Here is a 13349-nt window from a genome sequence, read left to right on the forward strand (position 1 = left end):
GTTCGAGAATTGCCAGTTTTGGCAAGAAGGGATTATGAAGTGGATATATATATATATCTTCACACAGACGGGAAGAGCGGATTAAACACCGTCGATAGCTGGTGGGGCGGAGGGCGGAAGGGTGAATGCCGACAGGTGTTGCGTCTCTACGAAATACGAATTTCGGTTGCGGACAGAAAGAATCGCAGAGATGAGAAAGCTCATGCGAATTTAGCAGTCTGAGCATTTCGAGAAAACCGGGATCCATGCGAGGGTGGGGAATATACCTGGCTCTGAGAGGTTTGATAATCTTTATGGGACCATTGACACAGTGCAGACTGGGTTGCCAGGTTTCGTTGCCTAAGACCACCCTCCAGCGATACGCTGACTGACTGCGAAATACCTTCGACAATCAGCATGATTGTGTCATTTGAAGCGTAAGGCCTCCATATCCAATTGCATGGAATAGTCGTGTTTACCCCCATGTTCCCTGCCGATTTCGCGCCCTTCGGTGTTTCAGTCTCTGTTTCCTCGGAACTACCTCTATCCAACCAACCAGTATCCTTTCTTCTTTGAAGGGGAGGGATTGAATAAATACCCCTGTGAAAGAATGCTTCACAACTTGAAAGCATATCCATGTCCTCTACAAGGACAAGTCACTGATCTCACGTTTGAGAGGCTCCGTTGCTTATTCGTTCCCCTATATATCTATACATCCTTCTCACAAGAGACTTCCAAAATCGAATGTACAGACGTTGAGGAACCAATAACAGGGATGATCTCTCTACGCTTGCACACTGCGAAATCTATTGTGCCAGGTTGAATGTGTGTCATGACCCACGATTCGTCGCACTCAGAACTTCCTGTTTGTCAGCAACATATTTTCGATTTCGCTAAAAGCAAAGCCAACAACCATTAGAATCCAAAATGGTTTCTTTAACGATTGCATCGATATCACTCTGGAAGGGAGGGTTTAAATAACCACCTAGCCTTGAGCGGCGACGAGGAGAAAGAAACCAGCCTGCTGCAGGAGGAGAGCTTGGGGCTCTATGTGGAGGATACAGAGGAATGAGGATAGGAAATAGCGCAGAATTTTCCATGTTAGGACATTGTTGAGATTCCTGGACAGAGATTGCTGGATAAGAGTCCCCGTTCTGAGCTCTGGCGACTAGGGCTGGAAACTGCCGCTCATCCAGTCCACCGCAAATGAAACCACCATTACTTACGCCTCGCGGCCTCGTCCAAAGATGTGTGAAACAATTGACCAAGCAATTGGCATATGTCCACATTGTCAAGTTTTGGGAACGAGAAAGGCGGTGGGCCAGGGAGCTCAGTGGCACGCGGCTGAGGAAATTATGCAGCTCGATATGATACCGGAAAATCCTGCCAAGGGCGAAAATCGCATGATTTGTCGTTGAATTTGAGAATTTCTTTTGCGATGTCATAATTCTCCACCACCGCCATGAGATCCTCCAGCTTCCAGTCTGTATCTAACTCATGATATTCCCAGACACACACCCCCCAGCGCAACTGGGACTCCATATTTAGGTTAGGGATGTTCGAGCACTCCGTTTCCGTCAATGTTCAGATAAATCGTAAAAGCGCTGTCGCCAGTATTGGTTTCAGAGGTCTTTCTATTAGTTCTGGGGCGTCTAATTTTGGAATGATCAGAACTCAACAGAAAACATCCTGTGTGTGGCATTCCTGGTGCAGAACCAACAGCCTGCTTGATGTGAAATAGTTATGGAAGGTAAACAGTGGCTGTTAATCATCGAGTGTCTTCGGGATTGCCTGTGAGGAATGCTAGATCTTGCGGCTTGCACTCAATGCGAAAATCAACCAGGGGCAGTTTTTGGTGTGATAGGAGTCCTTTACGTTAAAGGATAGCCACCTGTGGCCTTCTTGATAGGCCCTTCTTTCCCGACGAATTAGCCACTGTTGACCGACGTGAGTGTAGTTGGTTGATATGGGGCAAAAACACAATTTCAAACCACTGGATCTTTTCCAATATTGCACCTGTGCTGATGATACAATCAACAGTTACAGGTCGGGATCCCATCCGGGATGCAAATGCTTCTGCGCCATACACTTACCTGACTTGGAAGGCGATATCTAAATTTTTTACATGGCATCATGGGTCATATCAGAAGTATTGCTCGTCATCAGTGCGGCAATAAAAGGGGAGGGCAACGATGTGCCCATATATCCCTATATCTAGCACAGGAGCGATATATGTGACCTTGTAGCAGGGAATATTCATAGGATAAATGCCCTATTCTGGTCCTGTGTTGTAGGCAAATTTGATATATATAACCTTTAATTAATAATACCTTGGACGCTAGAACTGCTATAGACTCGAAAGAATTGAACGCTGCGAACTCATTAGCATGGCCATTGACATGGCAAGTGCCTGGAAGTGGTTTCTGACCCCTTATGGGAAGGCTGCTGGCGGATTGGATTTTCCTCCGCTAGAAGGGAGGAGGGCGGAGCGGCGTGAGCGGAAATCTGCCCCTGCACCGGGATGCCAGTCGAATTTAACATAGCCTAACTCGAAGTTATGTCCCGTCTTTCAGTCTGGAGATATTATCCATGCCGGGTTATCTCATGGCTGTGGAATATTTCCAGCCGATATACTTCGTACACGGGAGAACCCATGATTGAGATATTAGCCAATGCACCGTGGCTCCCTTTCATTCAGCGGCTTCCGTCGTCAGAACATCGCCCTTAAAAGAGACAAAGCAAGCAAAGTATTTCCACAGTCTCTACCTGCATATCTTCGTGGAGATTGTTAGCCGGTACATAGCTGAATACGAGCAGGTGATAATATCAATGGAGATTCAGAACCCAGGTATTGCTCAAGGTTTGCGCTTCGCCTCCCCTCCTAGAATTTTCTGGAAGTAACGCTGACCACCCACTCCGTCAGGGATAAGTAATGAGCATTTATCAGTAAGGGGACCAGGGAGGTGGTTGTGGGGGCGGAGAGAGAAGAAGCTCGATGCTACAACGACCTTCTGGAAGGTCTAATGGGACAGATTAGGTTGGACCAATGAGATTTTGAGCAAAAAAAAAAAAAAACAAAAAAGTATTCATTTTCTTTCCATTTTTTGTTCATGCGACTCTCCAGCTTGAGACTGGACAGAGAAAATATAAGAAAAAGGTTTCTCTACGTCCACAAATGTCCACAAATATCCACAAATATCCAATTCACTCGCTTACTCCATCTTTCTGGTCCAAATGTCCTCTCTCCAGGGCTGTCTGCTCTGAATCAACGTCACATCGCGGAACACCTGCAGATGCATCATCAGCAAGCAACGAATGAGAAATTTTGAAAAGGCAGGGATTGGTTTGGATTTCTCTCCCTCTCAGCCGATAATTACAACAGAAAAGTCCCAAGAGACAAATTCAATGCTGCCCATGAGGTCCGGGAGGGCCGCTTGCCCACACGAAAGAACCCTTGAAATTCCCTCATAGGTAGGAATATCATAAAGACCTCGAGCACCGACGGACTTCAATGGTTTGATTTTTTTGAGTCTATTTTCCTTTAAGCGACCCCAGCATGCATGCGGTAGACGCCGCTGCAGTATTATATGGATCTGTTTGTGAGAGCTTGAACTATGGCTGATGAACCAAGGCCTCGTCAATCGGTTTACCAGATATCCCACGCACAATGGCTGATTATGTACAGGGAAAGTAACATTAACTAACTCTTGGAATTTTGAATGCTTTCATCTATTCCCTTCCAAAGCCACAAGGGCCCATCCATGCAAGCACGTAGAAATCCACTTCCTCTCGTTCCATTGTTGTACTAAAATCCGGCTTTCCCCTCCAAGGAAGAGAGGGGGGGAAAAATAAAATAAAAACGAAAACGACCATCAGTGAAATCGGAAACTTCACAGGTGTGCCAGACCAAGCCATCTCATCTACCACATGCAATTGGTGGGGCGGCACCTAACTCTTGCTCTGGATGCTCGCAGATCCGCTACGTTTGGCTTCACTCCAGAGTCATAGGTCCGACGTGCGAGGTGGGATGAGCAGGATTACCCCAGCCAGCCGCTCGACCGCTACCATTATTCAGGAACTGAAAGAGGCGGCTGTTTTAGCGAGGTCGACACCCGGCGACCCAACGTCCATGGGGCATGGTTCACGATTCATGGTTCAGGGATGCCGCCGAACATGCTGCGTCAAAGCTCAGGAGGCTGTTGCTAATTACCATATTGGCAGTTGCCATCACAGGTGCAGAGAGACGTTACATTCAGCCCTGCCGAAGCCAACATGAGGTGAAGGGGATAAATCGTGGAAAATTTATGCCCAATGCATGAACCTTTTTGAGAGGGGCCATTGAAATGGAGCGATTGAGGAATTGAGAATGACGGAGATGGCAACTCGATGCACGCACACGAGGGCGCAGGCAAGACTTGGTGGATGATACGGTGTGGATATAATGTGGATAACCGGCGCCATGCGGTTCGATAGAAGTGCTGTATATGCATGCACCGCGTAAAGTTAACAGCATCCATGTGTGGAGAGCGATATCAAATAACATACCCGTCACAAGAGCCTGTTAATATCAGTTCTATCAAGCCTTGGAGCAACGGAACGACCCATGTAATATTAAGCTAGCCACGCACTGTACGTCGGCCTTCATACCGAGCACAACGAATAAAACGACCCAGCCAGAGCAAGGAAGAAGAGGACTCCCCCTCCTCTTCGCATCTGCAGGTTCTACGCAGGAACTTCTAGCGTTTTCCAATCCCGCTGCCAGGGGAGGGATTGTGGGGTGGTGCTTACTCTGCAGATCAAGCATTCCGTTCATTGGCCATTTTGCTTCATCGAAGCCTCAGAGAACGAACAGGCTCATCGGCAGAGAGACACTGCACTAAATCCCCCCTAACCAATCGCCCTAATCAACTCTCTCCCCCCCGCATCCGCCCCAAGCCCTGTAAACATCGCCCCCATTGGCGGTCATGACCTCCGGTAGAGCTGGACCACTAACATCCTGACCAGCATCAACAGCCAGATTTGTACAGATCTATACTGCGTAGATAGCTTTTCAACTCCTGTATAGTCCATGACAAGACCAAAAGAGGCCCACAGGCAAAAAGAAGGAGACGTATATGAACCAAAACAGATAAAAAAACGGACAGGTTTTAGACAGTGTGTTTGTTGTTTTCAGCCTTGCGAGCCATCTTGACCACGAAGGCTGGTATGTATGTAGTATTGATTGACACTGCGCTGCGAACTGAACACTCCTAGGATCAGGGATCGGGCGACCAGTCCGGCTAAGCTGGGTGTGTGGGATGGGACAGCGGGAGGTGTCTGTATGGGCGCTCTCTGTGGCTCCTCAACTCTGCATGAAGGTTAAATGCAGGGGCGGGAGTTCGGGATCGACGACTTACGTATAAGAGAGAGAGAGGAGAAAGTTGAAACAGGGCCTGCGTGGGCATGTTTCGTGTCCAAGCGATAGTTATTAATCTTCCTGATCATTTTGTTATTTATTTTATTTTATTTTATTTTGCTTTGGCTCCCAATCGGATTTGCTATCTGTAACTATTGTATGGATATTACAAACTTCACCATGTCGAGCGGGATTTACAAACATTAAATGTCAAGTGCTGACTCTCGATGTGTTTTTTTTTTTTTTTTTTTTTTTTTTTTTTTTTTTTTTTTTTTCGTAATCTGGAGCCCCTGAATCTCCAGCTTCGAAAGTCGAAAGCACGACAACCTGGTGTGGTACATCTAACTACAGTACAAGATACATCCATGTGGTGTACTACACCCACACAGAGTAATACTAGCCAGCAAGTCATCTATAATTCTATAAACGCCGCGTAGAGTCTCAAACCCGGGGGGTCCTTTATGCCCAACACAATCCGCTTCCCACGAACCTGTATGAACCTATCTCAGCTCCATAGTCAATGAATGGCATTCCAAACATATCGGGCTTCATTCCTGCATGCGTATGTTTCATACATAAAGCCCAGGCGGGCACCCCCACCCCCAGAAGATGAATCTAATTCAGTCCCGGAGGCTGTGGTAAGCATGTAGTGTGTGTAACTATGGGTGTATGTATGTATGCATCCGCGCTACTTTCCAGTTTCTATAAATTGCAGACGGGGGGAAGGTGTCGCCGGCCATGAATGTGTTGTGTTCCATGCATGAGTGTTCTCGCAGAGAAGGAGTCATTCAGAAACGACTATGAAAAATGTGTGTAGGAGATATCTACATTCTCAAGTTCTTGTCATGGGCGTGGGAGTAGTCCGTACAACATCACACACTCTTGATGTATATATATATATATATATGTACCAGTATATGAATACGTATGTTCTCCTAACTGCTCTCGAGCAGACTCAACTCAAGACCGTGATTAGACATTTAGTTTCTCACCCTTCAGATCTGCGAGTCTTGCAGCGATGTGTCTCAAAAAATGCCTCTGTTTATATTGAATATACCGCGAAGAAACGCGCAAAATCCAGATTCGAGTCTATTTGTTATCTGACTTGGAGCAAAATGAGACTTCCCCCAAGCAGACAGAATGTTTGTGTGGAAGCAAGTCATACTCCTCAACACCGGGAGAGTTAGAGAAGTTGTGATTCAACATCCAACTCAAATACCATTATCCCAGCAAACGACACTCTGGGTACCCACCATGCCAAGTGACGAATCCGTGTTGTGGGGGAAAAAGATATGGTTCGTATGGGACACCATTGTATTGAGGGTACGGAGATGAAAACAAACAGTCTGTTTAAGGTGGGTTGGGGGGAGAGATAACTGCGGCGAAGATTGGGATAAACTAGGGGATGCCTGGCAGCCGAAAACGCCATGGAACAAGACCCTGATTGGTTAGGATGTAGAATTATCCGTCGCTCACTCAGGGAAGAAGTGTGGGTTGTCATCCATAGCCAGCCTGGGCTTTGTCTGCCAGAGATGTGAAAAAGAGGAAAACGAGGAGAATCCCGCTTCCCGATAAAACGTTGGTTGCCCGTTTGCAGGAGGCATGGATTTAAGAGTTACTCAACTTTGTTCGAATGAGGTTAACCAATCTCAATTCAATATTGCGTACAACTACTAGTAGGATTCAATGGTTCGATATTTGATTTCAATTATTGCTGCTGGGAAGTAAGTCAGTATCACTGGTCTTGTTTGAATTCTCTGTCTCGACGACGTCCTTATCCGTAGGATCAACTGCCAGTTGTGGACCTTGTTACTACTGTTCACTATTGTGTTGCTCTGGCTGGATCCTCTCCTCGTAGAATAAATACTCCCGGGAAACAGAAAATGAGAAGGTCAATCTGCTCCCACCAGTGGATCTGTTTGCAGTGGAACGCCGGCTAGCTCAGGCCTACGGGAGTTTGGGTTGTTCCAGCACAGGCTTCGTGGTCAAAGGTCAAGGCCGATTTGAATGCCCATTTGCAGCCCAAGATCAAGCACAGCCTGTACTCCGTATATATATATATATAGATAGATAGATAGATAGATAGATAGATAGATAGATCGATCTGTATACGGGACAATGAAGTACCCGGAAAATTACCAGGCCATTTTCACAGTTGAGATAACCCGGACACTACTGTAAAATAAGCTGGTTTGTGTATTGTACTGTACATGTACGTGCAGTACATACCATGAAGTACGAAGTACAGAGCGCAGAAGTCCTCTCGCTCAGAAGCTGACCAAAGTTCCAATCTTCACATCCACAGTTTAGATTCCACGCATTCTCTTTCTACGGCAATAGTGAAAATAATAAATCAATAACAAGACGGGCAGTCAGTTATCCTTCGTCAAAGAAGAAGAAGAAGAAGAAGCAGGAGTGGCAGAAGACAATAGCTGCGACAGATCTGCCGTGGCACACAGCTCCCTGCGTGCTCCCCCAATCCAGCCCCATTCTCTCCGCCCTTGGCTCCCTGCGCTGCCTAACCAAATTTCCTTCGGCTGACCATTGCAGCCGCCTGAGTGTTCGTTCGTTCTCACCCTCCTTCTCACCTCCTCGCTTCTCACCTCCTCGCTTCTCACCCTCACCCTCACCCTCACCCTCACTTCCCTCTCATGCTCACACACACTCTCCTCTCATCCTCCGCCCATTCGCCAGCCTTTTTTCCTCCTTCGTGTGTTTCTATCTCGGCCCTGGATTCTGTCGTCCCCATCCGTCGCCTTGCTCCCTTTCTCGCTCGACCCACGCTGACTCCTCTTTCAACCCCACTCCTTTTCGCTGCCCATCCGTCGTACAGTTCTGTCGAATATAACGAGGGCTCGAAGGACCATTCATTCCCTTTACTATTGCTATTCCTCCCGGCCCAAACTCCAACATTGTCTTTCAAACCAACCCTCTTCCATTTTTCGGTGTTTTCGCCTCTTCCTTAGTGTTATTTTTTCTCTACCCCGTTCGCGCTCTCTCTCTGTCCTGGTTGGACCATTTAATCGCCTGGCGTGGGTGGTTCTCCTCGTGCCTCCTGTCTGTGTTCGCAGTAGTGCGTTCTGTGACTGGTAATACCATTCTATCTGCGAACCACTGTCCGACCTTCGATTGCTCTCGAACCATTCCCCCAATCGAAACTGAGAGGGACCGCAAATAAACTTCATACAACCAGAGAAAGGGGGAATAAAAAAAGGAGGAGAAAATCACGAGGAAATAACCAGCACGCTTGAAACCGCCTATTCCCCCCTCCCCTCTTAACCTTTTTTATCAACCGATAATAAATCCCTCAACATCGAAACAACCAAAATAACCGACCTTCACGACGATGCGATAGAAATAATCACAGGTCCTTTATCGGACAGTAACCTTTTCTCGATCCTCCTATTTCTCTCTCTCCCCTGGGAAATTAGCCAAGCCATGTACTCTTCTCGATCTGCTGTCCCGCTCACGGTCAACTCAAAGTCCGTTTTGAATGCGAAACCCGGCACCTTTGCCGCAGCTTTCCACTACACTGAAGACGAAGCTTTGTCATCCAACGACAACTCACAATACCACTCTACCAACAACCACTCCTATCACGCAGACATGGCAAGACATCATGGAAACGATGGATACGGTATGAATAATAACAGGGTAACTGAAGAAGGTATTGTTTTCCCTTTTCTTCCCAAGTTTCTCTTTGTTTTTAAACCTGCATAAGTCCCCTTTTATTCCTTCCATAATCCGCGGTTCTTGTTGACACGGAAAACAAATAAAATAGTATATAACTCTCCAGTGGAATCTCCGCCTGCTTTATACGTTCGTGCTCTCTATAACTATACTGCTGATGACCACACGAGTCTCAGTTTCCGTCAAGGCGACATTATACAGGTCCTCAACCAGCTGGATACTGGATGGTGGGATGGCGTCATGGGGGACGTGCGCGGCTGGTTCCCGAGCAACTACTGTGCAGTTGTAACAGACCCGGATTCGATAGGATTGGGTGGTGGCCACTTTGGCCATGAAAGCGGTGACATCAGCGCGGAATCCGGCGCTGACGACTACGACGACGACGATGATCTGGACTCGGAAGGAAACTCCAAAGACGAACGGTCAATCCTCCCCACCGAGGGAACAAGAGGCTCGGAACATGAAGAAGCAGCCTTCTGGATTCCCCAGGCCACGGCTGATGGACGGTTATTCTACTTCAACACCCTGACCGGTCGAAGCACGGCAGAACTCCCGCTAGAGTCACCCATGTCCGCTACAGAAACTGGCCCACGCGATAGAACAAATATATTTGTTCCTGAACAGACTCGGCCCCCGCCAGAGTTGATGGTCGGGGGGATCGATCGTGACGAGGATGATTACGATGGCTCGGGATCGGAGGCTGAAGGCGAATCCTTAATACGTTCTTCACACGATTCTGAGTCACGACGTCGACGGTCCTTTATTTCGGACGGTGTTTCCCCTGCCACCTCGCTAGACTCGATAAATGCGTCGCCCATAGTAATATCATATTCTGAGTCTAAACACACTCACCAGTCGCCTCCTAGCAGCAGCGGCCAGTTGCCTTCAAATAGTGGCGTGCTCTCCTCTGCTGCGAATGCTCAGCCCGCCCAGAACGAGAGACTTTCTTCCCAGTCTATCTCGTCCACTATTCCTCGTCTTTTCCTCGATGACGGCTCGTCTACTCCCCTTACTTGGAATAAGCTTGTTGGGAACATGCGCCAAGCAATCGATGCCTACAGGCGTGCGATTATGGAAGGCCATCGCGAACAATACGTAAGACGGGCTGAAGATATTTCTGATCATCTCAGGATGCTGCTCGCTGCAGGCTCGGACACTACTGATAATCACTCTGGCAATCCTTCTATAATCTCAACGAATAAAGCATTGTATCCGCATTTCCGCGATATGATGTCCAAATTCTCGAAACTTGTCCTTTCGTCCCATATCGCTGCAGCTGACTGGCGGGGCCCAGATTCGGATGCCAAGTGCTTGCAGGAGGCTGAAGGTGTTTTGCATGGCGTCTATGGCTATGTCGAAGTTGCAAAACAACAACGAGGCGACGACATTAGTCGTCTAGTTCCGGGCTTTGTCCAGGGAAGCTCGTCTGGCGGCCACTGGCAGAATAACAACGTGGGAATTCGAAATCCAACTACATTTTTAGACTATGAAAATCAAGACTCGGGACTCGAGCCAACTGTGGTCCTCAATTCGAACATCGTTTATCGAATTGAAAACCTGAAGGATATGCTTGCAGCTAGCACTCGAAGATTGGAAGAGAATCTGTCTCTGTCGGAGAAGACTATAACCCCCAGAATACACCTGGCGATCGCAGATACGGTCTGCGCTGCTTGCTCTAGAGTGGTCGAATGCTTTCAACCGTGGATGTCACTTGTGGAGTCTATTGATCTTTCTCCACTGGAACGCGGTTCTCAGAATCCACAACTAGTCGACTACAGCCTTCAAAAACAACGCGCATATGATGGTATCGCTGACTTGGTCCTGAGTTGCCAGGCTGTTTCCGCCCCTTTGGGTGATGAATGGGCAGAAATGAGAGGCGATACCCTCGAAACCCGACTGGCCGGTGTAAGGTCGGTTTCGCGTCAACTACAGAATTATGTGGCCCAAATCGGGTTCTCTCTCACGCTACTCCTTGAGCAAGCTCCTTCAGAAGCGCCTCCAGCTCGAGACATTGGTGGTGCTAGCTTGTCAAAAGTTCCTTCGGGGTCGATAGGAATGCCCTCGGCTTATCCGCCAGCTGATAGGCAACCCGTAAAGAGTCGAGCAAATATCGATAAAGCGCAGCGGTTTTTTGGTGATACCATCCCAACAGAACCAGCAATGCAATGGTATTTGAACATTGACCACGAATCAGAAGTTTTCTACGACAACAAAGGAGAAGTACCGACTCTCAAGTGTGGTACGCTTGCTGGCCTGGTGGAACATCTCACGCGCCATGACAAACTTGACACGTCCTTCAACTCCACGTTCCTGCTCACATACCGTTCCTTTACAACCGCATCTGAGTTATTCGAGATGCTTGTGCATCGCTTCACTTTACAGCCGCCTTACGGATTGGACAAAACAGATTTACAAACTTGGACCGAACAAAAGCAGATCCCAATCCGGATTCGAGTTGTTAATATCATGAAAAATTGGTTTGAGAATTACTGGATGGAGCCCAACGATGATGCGAACATGCGCCTCCTGCAGCGGGTATACGCATTCGTCAAAGATTCGATTGGCAAGGCAAAGACTCCTGGCTCCCAGCAGTTGTTGAGCTTGATCGATCAGCGTATGCGTGGCCAAGATACCTCCGCGAAACGACTTGTTCCTACCATAAGCGGCAACGCACCACCACCGATTCTCCCCAAGAACCTGAAGAAGCTGAAGTTCCTGGACATTGATCCGATGGAATTCGCGAGACAGCTTACTATTATTGAATCCCGGCTCTACGCCCGGATCAAACCTACGGAATGCCTTAACAAGACATGGCAGAAGAAACTTGTCCCCGATGAGCCTGATCCAGCAGCCAATGTGAAGGCACTGATTCTTCATTCGAATCAGTTGACTAATTGGGTCGCGGAGATGATACTGCATCAGCAGGATGTGAAGCGGAGAGTAGTTGTCATTAAGCACTTTGTCTTGATTGCAGAGGTATGACCTACTTCTTTCACGTCATGCCTTGTCTGCGGAACGGTTATTTTGACATTATTTGTGATGGGAACTGACATTAATCAACTAACTCTAGCGATGTCGTGCAATGAACAACTACTCCACGCTAACATCGATAATATCAGCTTTGGGTACAGCACCTGTCCACAGACTGAATCGAACATGGGCCCAAGTTAGCGCCCGAATATTAGCAGTACTTGAGAATATGCGGCGGCTTATGGCTAGCACGAAAAATTTTGGCGAATATCGCGAGGCACTCCATCTTGCTAACCCTCCCTGTATTCCCTTCTTCGGTAAACTTTATTCCTCCCCTCCCTAGTTTGTGCGATAAACTTTGTCTTCGGAGCATCTTTTCGGTTAACAACCAATGACTTAGGCGTTTATCTAACGGATCTTACGTTTATCGAGGATGGAATCCCATCATTAACTCAATCGCATCTGATCAACTTCAACAAGCGAGCCAAGACGGCTGAGGTGATCCGCGACATTCAGCAGTATCAAAATGCGCCGTACCCGTTCCACCCCGTGCCGGAGCTGCAGGACTACGTACTTAGCAATATGCAGGCGGCCGGTGATGTGCACGAAATGTACGATCGCAGTCTTGAGGTTGAGCCCAGAGAACGCGAAGATGAGAAAATAGCGAGGTATGGACAAATGAATGACGCTTCTGTTTTTGCACTGATGATTTCTACTTGAATTATGATCATGATATGTTTTTGCTTCTTCTTTTTTCTCCCTGTTGGGCATTTTGTTCTTCTCATCTCACGACCCGTTCCAAGCCCTCCTTCCACAACCCCCAGATTTCTTACTCTCCCAAGATCCCTGTCATGGTCACATTGCATCATTTCCCCTTTGCGCTTTTAGTTGTCGCTTTTAGGTTCAGCCTTGGCCCGTCATTGTGGGCGGAGATATTGGTTTTGGTGGCTAGTTGGCACGTGCGCTAGTGCAGCAATCCCAGCCGACCACAAGCGAAGCCATGCAACTGTGTTAAGTGGGGGAGGTCCATCTAGCTTGATACACAAGTACACGGCTGCTCATGACCACTCTTAGTATCTCTGCTTAACCATCCCCACCAGCGGCGACCTAATGACTGTACCAGTGGGAGACGATGACGGGGATCTTGCTCTGTCTCCGTCGAATGATCTGTAACCGACAGGCACCGGCTAATGTAATCGAGAGCTTCCCAGCCTCAGTTGTCGATGGGGAGCCCTCCCCCCCGGCGTAAACATGTCCATATGAGGGCGCTGTTGGCAAAACAATATAAGGGGACAGATTCCATACCTACTGCCTG

The 13349-nt window shown here is 47.8% G+C and overlaps 1 protein-coding gene across 1 annotated transcript; it reads left to right on the plus strand.

The window, feature by feature from the left end:
* Window positions 1–8812: 8812 nt before the first annotated feature.
* Window positions 8813–12754, plus strand: HCAG_06440 (conserved hypothetical protein; the record flags this gene model as incomplete). The annotated part of the gene is made up of 4 exons (XM_001538785.1): window positions 8813–9011; window positions 9171–12040; window positions 12135–12351; window positions 12435–12754. 4 exons carry the CDS (start codon window positions 8813–8815, stop codon window positions 12752–12754), a joined length of 3606 nt encoding a protein of 1201 aa, XP_001538835.1.
* Between the last annotated feature and the right edge of the window lie 595 nt (window positions 12755–13349).

This window comes from Histoplasma capsulatum, genomic scaffold (genome assembly GCF_000149585.1).
Source record: "Histoplasma capsulatum NAm1 scaffold_6 genomic scaffold, whole genome shotgun sequence".
In the NCBI taxonomy this organism is placed as follows: Eukaryota; Fungi; Ascomycota; class Eurotiomycetes; order Onygenales; family Ajellomycetaceae; genus Histoplasma; species Histoplasma mississippiense.